Source organism: Chenopodium quinoa, unplaced genomic scaffold, assembly GCF_001683475.1.
Source record: "Chenopodium quinoa cultivar QQ74 unplaced genomic scaffold, ASM168347v1, whole genome shotgun sequence".
Taxonomy (NCBI): domain Eukaryota; kingdom Viridiplantae; phylum Streptophyta; class Magnoliopsida; order Caryophyllales; family Amaranthaceae; genus Chenopodium; species Chenopodium quinoa.
The window spans coordinates 89,540-100,608 of NW_018745323.1; the positions used below are offsets into that span (position 1 = coordinate 89,540).

The following is an 11,069-nucleotide window of genomic DNA, read 5'->3' on the forward strand; positions in this document are numbered from 1 at the left end:
TAGACATACTATATCATATGGCTTATATTTATATAATAGTGTACTTTTTGTAGTTTTGTTTGTAAATAGGTATCTATGTTATTATTGACTTGAAATTATTTTTATTGAACTTAAATTATTTTCACTGAAGTGAAAGTATTTTTACCAAATTACAATTATTTTTACTGATTAAAACTTATTTTTACTGATTCTTTAATATTTTTTTTTAAAATAAATTAAATAACAATGCATTTTGTATGCGGCTAGCCACACCATCTGGCCAGACAAAATAACCCCTATAAAACTGACGGAGTAACCCCTGTAATACTAACTAAGTAACCTTTAAAACTGACTAAGTAACCCCTATCTATAATATTGATTGAGTAACCACTATAACACTGACCAAGTAACCCCTATAACACTAACAAAGTAACCTTTTTAATAGTTGGTGACACGGTTTGGCCAGCTACGTATAAAAAATTTGTGATTAAATATATTATAAATGGATCTTATTTTAAAGAAATTTTTAAGAAGAATTTTATGATGGATATAGAATTGAGTTATTATAGGATATTTATTTAAAGTTATGATTAATTTTGTATATGTGAAACATTAGACTTCTATCGGTAATAAAACTCTATACAACAATTTCATCTTAAAAAATCTATCCAAAAATCGATTACTTAGCATCATATGTATCACAATAATACCTATTTATCTCCTACGTGGCGTGACATTTGGCGAATAACTGGAATGCCAAGTGTCTCTTTCTCGTGGCCTGGCTGCAAGATCGACTTTATTTATTAATGATATTATATGATATGATATGATGTTAGATTTTAGTGTCTATATTCATGAATTTGATTATAAAAAAAAATAATAATGACTTTCATTGCAATGCATTTTATAAATCTTGTTTGTATATTAGATGAACTAACTTAGTAAGAGTAATTAGGAATATCTCATTGCATAATAATGAAATTGTGAATAATAAGAGCTAGTAGAAGCCACATTAAAATGATCCCTCCAAAAGAACGACTTTCTAGTACCCTCGCTCCTGAATTATCTTTGGTTGTAACAAACCTTTGAATGGACAATCCTTCTTAAGGATTAGAAGGAAAGCTTCTGCTTCATATCTAGGGGTGTCCATTCGATTTTCGGTTTGGATTTAGGCCAAATCTAATTCGATCCGAAATAAAATTCGGTTTTCAATTTTCAAATCCAATCCAATCCGAATTATTCACCAAATCCAATCCGAATTAAAATTCGGTTATTTGGATTCGATCCGAAAATCCGAATTAAAATACATTGCAATTTTTTTATGCTTAGTGCGATTATAAAAATAAAAATACAATTATAAAAATTCGTTTCTTGAAAGCATAGTTGGACATGATTAATACAAGTATAGAAAACATAGTTTTACATGATTAATATTAGTGTAATTATAAACATAGTTTAACATGATTAATATTAACAATCTTTGTTTGTAAAAGCACGGTATTATATTTCGGTTATTTCAATTTTTTGGATCCAATTAAGGTCAATCCGATCCGATTCGAAAATTCGAATTATCATAAGAATTCAATCAGATGCGATCCGAATTAATAATTCGGATTAAATTGGATTGGATTTCGGTTATAATCCAAATAGTGGGCACCCCTATTCATATCAAAACCCCCTAAATCTAATCCATGTCTCCTAAACAAAAACTGAATTATATGTTGTTTGGATTCAGTTTGGATTGGATTGGATTTCGTTTATTTGGATTCAGTTTGGATTAGATTGGATTTCGTTTATTTGGATTCATATGTTGTTCATGTGTGCGTGTGAAAATTACGGCAACAAAAACTGAAATATAAAAGGAAGCCGAGAAGTCACGACTGATTCATCTGTTTTGATGGAGGTCCCAACACCCACTACCACCACCGCCGCTGATGCCGCCATCACCACCTCTGCGCCGACAAAGACCGACCCCACTCCACCGCTTCCGGCGCTGGAGACAATTCCTCCGCCGTCCGATCCCAAAAAGTCACCGGATTTCGTCACCGTCCCCAGCTATTCCCGTAACCCTTTTTTGCTTCTTCAATTTCCTTTCTGATTTTTCTATTTTTATTGAAATTTGAAAATACATTAAGGAACCCCATTGATTAACAGGTTGGTTCAAATGGAATGAGATTGACGATTGCGAGGTGCGGCATATGCCGGAGTTCTTCGAGGGGAATTCAGCTTCAAAGAACCCTAATGTTTACAAGTATTACAGAAATGCCATTGTTAGCAATTTCAGGTCTAACCCTTCTAAGAAGCTCACTTTCACTGAGGTCAGGAGGTGGCTCGTCGGAGATGTGGGGTCCATTCGCCGCGTCTTTGATTTTCTTGACACGTGGGGCCTCATCAATTACTCCCCGCCCTCCGGTAAGCCGCCTTTTAAGTGGGAGGACAAGGAGAAAGAGAAGGAGAAGGACCGAGAACCCGCCGCTGTACCTTCTGCTGGGGCTGCTACTACTGCTGCTGGGAATTCCAATATTCGGAAATCTAACAAAATGTGCAGTGGTTGTAAAGTTGCTTGCACTATTGCCTGCTTTGTTTGTGATAAGGTATACTTTTAGTCTATTACCATCTTTATGTTTATTTGTTTACTTGCACTAAATTAACATAGTGTAGGAATTGTTACATTGGGTTTTATCAGGGTTTATGAGATGATGGTGTTGGACTCGATTTAATAATTAAGGGCGTGTTTAGTTTCACCATATAGAAATTCAGAGAAGGGCATGGAGGGAGAGTGATGAATTGATGATCATGGTTGACTATTACCAAAGATTAAATCTTGATTCATTTAACGGACTTGTTCATTACAATTTTGTCTCTTATGTTGTTGTAGTATGTGGAATTTGTGACTTGATACTTTCATGTCTATTAAGGAGAATCTCCTATGGTTTTGAGTGTGTGAGTGTGTGACTTGTGAGGCAGTGATGCAAACAGAATTGTGTGTGCACCTTTCTTGCTTTCTCCTCTAGGATTTCTAAAAGCTTTGATTCAAAAACTTCCATGCTGGTCTGATTGCCATTCCTTTAATGCACTAACGAGTACAACCTATTTGGTAGATGGTATAGAGAGATGGAAATGATTATGTGTATACGTATACTCTATACAATTTTTTAAAAAACGTCTTATGCCAGTTTTCATGGTAGTGCTACAACACCCAATCATCTCCTCCGTCACAACTCACCCCTACATCCAGTTTCCGTTTTTTCTTATGCGGGCCAGGATGGGGGTTGGGGGAGATATGCTTTGGTCTGCAGGTGATGGACGATTGGAGGTTTCACAAATTTTAGATGAGACTGACAATGGAAAAATATATGGAAGCTGAGATAGGTTGATTTTGATGGACCAGGGGAATGGGGGTAATTTGTCGGGGGATGAATAAGTTTGGATTAGCTGGGGAAAGCAGTTTTGAAATTAGGGGGATTGTGGTATAATTTAAAATTTCTAACTAATTTGACTTGTTTGGTAGCCGGTTATATAAAGTGCTAAAAGCGGTAATGGGAATGAATTGAAGTGTAATTTGACCAGCAAATTAACATCCTATTGTCCAAAGTAATGCAATCACATCCTCTAACTTGTGTTTTTCTTCGTAAGTGTCCATTACCACCCAGTATAACCCCCAACTAGTTTTGGATAGTAATGAAAATTTGTTAACAAAATGAAATACTATGGAGTGAACTAGCATTACCTTTGGAATGAACATTGATTTTTCTTACAAATTCATTCTCATTCCCACCATTAGTTACCACTTACTAAACTGGCCATAAATAGTTAATTAAGGGAGCTCTTGTAGTTATTAGTTGAGCTTTGTGCTATTAACTTAGATAAGGTAAAAAGTATCCTTATATCTTGCAACCACAATGGGTCTTTTTGTCTATCATCATCTCTAGAAAAGGGTTTGCCTTCATTTTTTAGTTTGCTTCTTACAGTGGTAGGTTTTTTACCCAATAATATTACAATTACTTCACGGTAGCTAAGACATATTTATCTTTGTTGGGCAGCATGACCTGGTGCTCTGTGCAAGGTGCTATGTTCGTGGCAATTACCAGGTTGGTGTTAATTCTTCAGAATTTAGACGGGTTGAGATTAGTGAACCAGTGAAGACCGACTGGACTGACAAAGAAACTTTACATTTGTTGGAAGCCGTTATGCATTATCGTGATGACTGGAAGCGTGTGGCTGAACATGTTGGTGGTAGAACTGAGAAAGAATGTATTGCTCGTTTTATCAAGCTTTCTTTTTGGGAAAAATTTGCAGAGCCTGCAGGTATGGGTGAGGAAGAAAGCATGTCAAGTAAGGGCCAAGTGGATGCTGAATCTGGTACAGAACCCCCTGCAAAGAAATTGCATCTTTCACCACTTGCTGATGCTAGCAACCCAATAATGGCTCAGGTAACAATTGCTATGTGGCTGAACTTTTTGTTAGGTATTCATGGAATTAGCATTGCTCTGTTAAGTTTAAGCACCTTGAAGATTTGACAGAAAATTGTGAGCCTCCAACAATATTTTTGATCCTAGTCATTGTACTGTTCTTGTTTTAGGCTGCATTCTTGTCAGCTTTGGCTGGTATTGAGGTTTCCGAAGCTACTGCTACAGCAGCAGTGGCAACTCTATATAACACAGACCGTCTAATAAGCAGCAGCAAGGGCAGTGGTCAATTGCAGGTCCATTCGATGAAAGTGCAAGGTATTGTCTGCCTTCTTACTGAGAACGTATTACAGCTTGTACGCTTTCTTATCATTCTTTTGATTCCTAAGCTGGTGTTACTGCTTGATTACCTGTTTTGGTCCTACATAGACGATGCAGTTGTAGTTCTTAATGTTTCTTGGGCCGTCTTGGTTTAATTTCTTCTTATTTTTCTGTTTATTAATCTCAAATTTTAGTTTTTTTGCCTGTTTGTTCCAGATAATGGCTCTACATTTTTTTTGGAGTGTCATAGTTAATCTATAATATAGACCTTTTAGTACTAGTTTGTTTAAGAATTCTCTGTTCATTAATTGCAGCTAGAGGATTGAGTGACCATTAGTACAAGTTTGTTTAAGAATTCTCTGTTCATTAATTACGTTGGCTTAGAGAAGCTAACAGTTTGGCAATTTAGTTGCATGTTGATCTCACCAGTATGAAGATTACACTGTGGCACTCGCATTGTGCTTGATAGGGTTATGTGTACTATATTCTATTATTCTGTATGCTCATTTTACATAATATTCTATGTAAGATTTGGCTATCATTTTCTGTGTGCTGTGATCATTGAGCTAGTGTTCTTAGCTGTAACGTGTGTTACACACGTTTGTGATCCAGATCCTGCTATAGAAGCCAGTGGTGGCATAATTTGTACTCCAGAAGAAGCTCGTGTAGAGGCGGAGTCCTTGCTTAAGCAGGAAGAAGACGAGTTTTTAAAGTCAATAGCTGTCATTATCGAAGATAAGGTTGGTATTCGGATTGGCATAGACTCGCTATAAACTTTATTTTACATGTAATGACTTTATTGTTGTTGGATTTCCTTACAGATGAAAGAGATCCAAGATAAGATAGATCGTTTTGAAGAAAAGGATTTGCAATTGGAAAGGGAACGACATCAATTACAGCAAATGAAGCACCAGCTTTTTATAGATAAGCTCACTCTTTTATTTAACAAGGCTGCTGCTTCTAAATCTGCAGAAAATTTTACAGAAGAGATTGTGAGAACAGAATTGCCTTCATCTAGATAGCTCAGTCATTTTGTGTAGTTGCAACGTGTAAAATTCGTCAAAGCCATGGTAGCTAATTGTTTCTTGCAGTTTAAAGTAGATGAATATGTTACATGTAATTTAGGAATCATTTGAATTTCGCTCTTATATTAAGTAGAAACATTAGTAAAGTGTTGTACACTTGGAGCCTCCTCTTATGTGAAATGAAGTAGTTAGGCTAATATGTTAGCCACCTAACAGTCAATAAAATAAAATAACTATGGACTCAAAAAAAGATATATTTAATTTTTTTTTTCCTAAGACCCTGACTATCTTGTTTTTATGAATGTTTTTGTCAAGTTGATGTATTTTAATAGCGAGTTAGCTAGGTAAATAACAAATACGTAGTACTTTGTATAAGGTATTTTGAGTATATGGACCTCATGCCAAAAAAAAAAAAAAGCTATTAGGTAGTAATCCCAAGACATAAAACCCTGGACATAATATATACTTCTTTCGGTTTTATTTACTTGCAAAACATCACTCTCGCACATAAGTTAAGAAAGATAAACTTGGTAAACGGATAAATTAATTGATAAAATTATACATCCAATAAGAAGAAAGTGATAAGTTGCTACGGTTTAATATTTTATAGCTTGGACGAGATCTTCTCCGAACAAAGTAAAGCCACGACCTTGGTACTATGATTGCATTATGTGTGAGCTTGATCCAAACAACGGCCCTTTAGGTTTTGATCCCCTTGTCCAAACCAAGTCTTCATACACATTAGACTCCAACTGTGCTTCCATTGGATCCATCATGTACGTCCTTGGCAATGACAATACTCACATTCCTGATGCCACACAAGCTAAGCCTTTTTGGAAGCCATAGAATTAGTTAACCCACTCATCCCACCACCACAACAACAACCACCCTCCTTGTCTACTGCTATCTTAAATGCATCCCATTGACTAGACCAGAGGTTAAGTCATAAACAGCCACATCCCCCTCGCTATCATATGCTTCAATAAAGTAGGAAATATCATCTACTGTACTTTGAAGGATGTTCGCTTTTATAAGAATGAGCGGTTAATGCAAAAGCACCAGCTACGTCCATAACTAAACAGTTATAGAGGCAGCCAGCGCGGGCCTTGTTCATGACCAAGTGGTTATAGAGGCCTACACGGGCCTTCAAACTATGGATGCTGCATATTTTGCAGTTTGTTTCATTGCGCTTCTCCACCAGGTACAAACTTGCCCAAAATTCTCAAACCTGACTGTATATAACGTACTGCTAATATCATTCAGTTTGTATAATTACCACTGCAACAAATATCCCACATTGGTAGTTTTATATCCAACAGTATCACAGTGGCTGAGACATTTATCTTTGTTGGGCAGCATGATCTGGTACTAAATTGTATAAGGAAAGTGGATGCTGAGTCTGGAACAGAAACCGTTGCAAATTAACTGTATTCTTACACTACTTGCTGATGCTAGCAACCCAATAATGGCTCAGGTATTGATTGTTATGTGGCTGATCTTATATATTCATGGAATTAGCATCAGTCTGTTAAGTTTAAGCACCTTGAGCATTTGACAGAAAATTGTGAATCTCCAACAATCTTTTTAGTCAAAGCTAGCTGTACTGTTTTTGTTTCTAAATTGGATAAACTTTACTTCTGAATTCTTATGCATGTTTTGGCTGCATTTTTGTCAGCTTTGGCTGGTGTTGAGGTTTCAGAAGCTAATGCTACAGCAGCAGTGGCAACTCGATATGACATAGATCATCTAACAAGCTGGGGGCAGTGGTCAGCTGCAGGCCTGTTCATTGAAAGAACAAGATATTGTCTATCTTCTTAATGTGAACCCATTACAACATGTATACTTTTTTATTACTCCCTCTGTCCCATAATATAGTGCCCCTTTCGCTTGGGAATCAAAATGGATTTTGACAGCCATTTATAGTTAAACACAAAGGGATCATGCTAAATAGAAATATTTTATTTATATTACATTAGATTCAGCTGAAGAATTGATTTAGTTTCATACATAAAGAAAAAAAAAAAAAAAGGAACCCTCAGCAAAACTGATCCGTTGTCTGACAAACAGTGTGATAGTTCTTGCCTGTGTGAACGGCAACATTGCAGCAAAGCCAGTTGAATAATATACTCACAATTGGATTATTATATTTAACCTCAAAATTGATGAATATATACAGTAAGATTTAAGAAAGAGCATAAACACCTTTTCCTGTACTAGGCTAATGACAGCAGCAGTTACTGCCTAGTAAGAATTTCTTCCATCAGCCTAATCTAAATGATTGAACAGCCTGCAAAGAAGATAAAAGCCGATAATTTTAGCAAATAAGATGGTTTGTTCAGAGTAGCAATAGCTGAATTAAGGTTGATAAGATTCATTAGTGTTTTATTTGACATACCTTTTCAATCTTGGATCCAAATTTATCAGATTCTTCTTCCAGAAACTGCAATATATGCAAAAATATACTGATAACTTTAGCTTCTTAGTAATTTAATTAGCATCAGTTGCCTGCAATTTTTTTCAGATGAACAAATCTAAGCAAAGTTTACCTGGCCAGTAACTGTGTAAAGCCTGTTATACCAGCCATTGTTCGCCATCCCAATTGCAGAGTAGATATGCCGGCGACTTTCCCCAGGATTTTGGAGCGTGTACTCAATATAGTAAAGTCCTGGCCGGTTCAAAAGGACAACAGGTTTTTTAATGTGACATTTTACTGCATATACATGTCTACTTAGTTTATTTGTGAACTAAACTTGAGTATGTAGCCCCTATCTATATTTTGTTGGTCCTTGTTTGAACTGATTTTTCTTGAACATATATTACAAGATGAAAGTAACAGAGCCCTATTCTAGTTTACACCAAAAAATAAGGGAGAAAAACAAACTAGTTACCGCGTTTAGCTTTACAATCTATGAGTTTTGCTGCGATCCCAGGAGGCCTCTTCCAACTTCTGTCCAATCCATTAACCTGATAATTTGTGGAAACTTTAGATATACCATTAATTTCAATGTATGAATGACGATGAAAGATGTTCAAGGGGTACGTTGGTGATTACCAGACTTTCTGCAAAAGCATCAACATTGCCAAAAGACTCCAATTTTGTGAAATCGGGACCAATTCCAGTGATCACCACACTGACTGCAGAAGTAGTTCATCAGGGAGATTAGATATATGCTCACATTCGTGTTCTTATTTGATGAAATAGTTTCGCAGAATGATATGCAAGTATGCTACCATTTGAAGTAGAAGCCTCTTCAGGATAAAATGCTGTAATGGATTTAATTCCATCTGTCTCCCCAGCTCCAACTTGCCATTCTGAATCGAAATCAAGCACTTTTCAATAAAACTCTGTATTTTATCTCAATATGTGATCAAGTTTATGATGTTCAACTCGCTTAAACTGTGCTGTTGAATAACAGTATTTACCTTGAGGGATAGAAATCTTGTACTTGTTAACATCGTCAGAGTAGATACGAAAGTCTGCAGGAACATCTGAAATAACATCCAATGGCAAATACATAGAAGTATATATAGATTCATGAATGTTATTGAAATATTATCAGACAAAAAAGGGTTGTGTTATTCTCCTCACCATCAACTGCTATAGCAGGTGAAGAAACAGAAGCAGTGGCAACTTGAAAAATTGCAGAGAAAGCCATCTGAAGTATTACTTCTCTTCTTCTGGTGCTGCTACTGTCAGCTTCATGTTCTGTCACTGCGGTTTGTCGAGTAAAGACAACAGACTGCTTTCTAGTTATAAAGCTTAGCCTGCCTGTAAATATGCCATCTTAATGTCAAATACTATCCAAATCTTCAATCAAATTGACTTTGTTTATGATTGCAAAATTGGTTGTGTTATTAATAGAATGACAAAAAGGGTATGTATGTTTAGGACCTGAAGTTTGAATACGAGCAGCGATGGGCAAGGAAGGGGAGGGAGTGCGCAGCCGGAGCAACGACGCAGTGGCTGTGCTCCCTGTGGCTGTTAAAGCAGCTGCCATCATCATCCTCACTAATTAAGTAGTTCTCTTAGGCAGCCTCTTTTATGTAGGATATCATATTTCTTGGTTGGTCCATCATGAACATTTGCTGATTTGCGCTTTGTGGTGAGCATCAAAATGTGGCCCACTTTAATTTTTAGGAAGATACTACAAGTGATTGAATTAAGTGTCACAGCTCCTACCTTTACCCTGATTAACTCAATTTTCTCCTCAGATTAACTAAATAAGTTTTTCATAGCAAAATAAGACGACGATAATAAAGCTTTAGAGTATCGAATATAAGTAGAACCCTTATCACATGGGTGCAAAGAGGGTCTCCAACCAGTACCACTAGGCCAATTTTAATTCTTAATTGTACAACTCATATATTCACAAGACAACTTTTATTCTATGCTCCTCTCGCATGAAGGCGTGCCAATATCAATAATTGATAAGTGTATGTGCTTAATTTAGTTTCCAATAAAAAAAAAAATATTTGCGAAATACTTAATAGTTTAAGATTTTAGGGTTGCAATTCATATAAGAATTTTAGTTTTCTATTAAAGATATTGGATATTCATACATAAGAATACTCGAAAAAAAATCAAGGTTTGCTAATTCTATTGGCAAGTCTTTAGCAGAGATAATAATAAATATTACAAATTCTATTAACAAATTTGGGGTCCTTAGAATAGCTTAGATCCTGTGTTGAGGCCCATTTTGCACAAGGCAATCAAGGCCTTAGTTTGGCCTTGACAGTGCCTAGACTCCCCACTTGAAAAGCAGGAGCATCTAGGTCACTTATTTTGTATTATTTGCAACTTTAGAGGGTTATATGAAAACCTGAAAATTCTTACAAAATTTGTTTGTGAGTGAAAAAAAAGAGAAAAAAGATATGTGATAAGAAAGTGAGAATTAAGGGATTTTCTAACCTGTGCCCATGGGTAGACCTTATTTACTGTCATGCCTCACAATAATATTACAATTTTTCATTCACACACACTCTCTATCTTCCCCTTTATCCGCTGTTTTTTTTCACTCACCACATTAAATTACGGGTTTTTCACCAAATACCCCTGAGTTTAACTTAATTCACCAAATACCACCGACATTTTTCAAATTCATCATATAACAATCAGTTTCACGAAAATGTCACCACATGCCATAAATGACTAACGTCGTTAGCTCCGATAGTCATTAAGTTTAATTATGCCACGTGACAGCCTATGATTGGTTGTCATTAAATTATTTAGTTAATTAATTACAAATTTTTAAGAAAAACCCCACTACGTACCCAACCCTCTCCCCCACTCTGGCGACCGGCTTCCGTCCCCGCTCCCAAACCTCTACCACTCCGG

At 36.1% G+C, this 11,069-nt stretch overlaps 2 protein-coding genes across 3 annotated transcripts; one reads left to right on the plus strand and one right to left on the minus strand.

The window, feature by feature from the left end:
• The first annotated feature begins 1,683 nt into the window (after window positions 1-1,683).
• LOC110712401 (SWI/SNF complex subunit SWI3B-like) lies at window positions 1,684-6,010 on the plus strand. Its single transcript, XM_021890860.1, has 6 exons — window positions 1,684-2,042; window positions 2,134-2,573; window positions 4,023-4,412; window positions 4,562-4,706; window positions 5,322-5,449; window positions 5,531-6,010. The coding sequence occupies exons 1-6, from the start codon at window positions 1,877-1,879 to the stop codon at window positions 5,729-5,731; spliced, it is 1,470 nt and encodes a 489-aa protein (XP_021746552.1). The 5' UTR covers window positions 1,684-1,876; the 3' UTR covers window positions 5,732-6,010.
• A 1,662-nt stretch (window positions 6,011-7,672) lies between these two features.
• LOC110712534 (psbP domain-containing protein 3, chloroplastic-like) lies at window positions 7,673-9,795 on the minus strand. Of its 2 annotated transcripts, XR_002509601.1 has the most exons (10): window positions 9,627-9,795; window positions 9,324-9,503; window positions 9,158-9,223; window positions 8,966-9,046; window positions 8,787-8,869; window positions 8,623-8,698; window positions 8,281-8,399; window positions 8,130-8,174; window positions 7,937-8,021; window positions 7,673-7,816 (listed from the first exon to the last, which is right to left on the minus strand). XR_002509601.1 is itself a non-coding variant. In XM_021891001.1 (9 exons), exons 1-9 carry the CDS (start codon window positions 9,736-9,738, stop codon window positions 7,995-7,997), a joined length of 789 nt encoding a protein of 262 aa, XP_021746693.1. In that variant the 5' UTR covers window positions 9,739-9,794; the 3' UTR covers window positions 7,673-7,994. The 2 variants fall into 2 exon arrangements, 1 of the variants encoding a protein (XP_021746693.1); XM_021891001.1 differs by having other exon boundaries at window positions 7,673-8,021; window positions 9,627-9,794.
• Window positions 9,796-11,069: the final 1,274 nt, after the last annotated feature.

Coding starts and splice junctions, on each gene's coding strand:
- LOC110712401 (XM_021890860.1), top strand. CDS start 1,877: ATGGAGGTCCCAACACCCACTACCACCACCGCCGCTGATGCCGCCATC. Junction 4,413..4,561: donor GCAACCCAATAATGGCTCAG/GTAACAATTGCT, acceptor TTCTTGTTTTAG/GCTGCATTCTTGTCAGCTTT. Junction 4,707..5,321: donor CCATTCGATGAAAGTGCAAG/GTATTGTCTGCC, acceptor TTTGTGATCCAG/ATCCTGCTATAGAAGCCAGT.
- LOC110712534 (XM_021891001.1), bottom strand. CDS start 9,738: ATGATGATGGCAGCTGCTTTAACAGCCACAGGGAGCACAGCCACTGCG. Junction 8,400..8,622: donor AGATTGTAAAGCTAAACGCG/GTAACTAGTTTG, acceptor TGAACCGGCCAG/GACTTTACTATATTGAGTAC. Junction 8,175..8,280: donor TTTACACAGTTACTGGCCAG/GTAAACTTTGCT, acceptor CATATATTGCAG/TTTCTGGAAGAAGAATCTGA.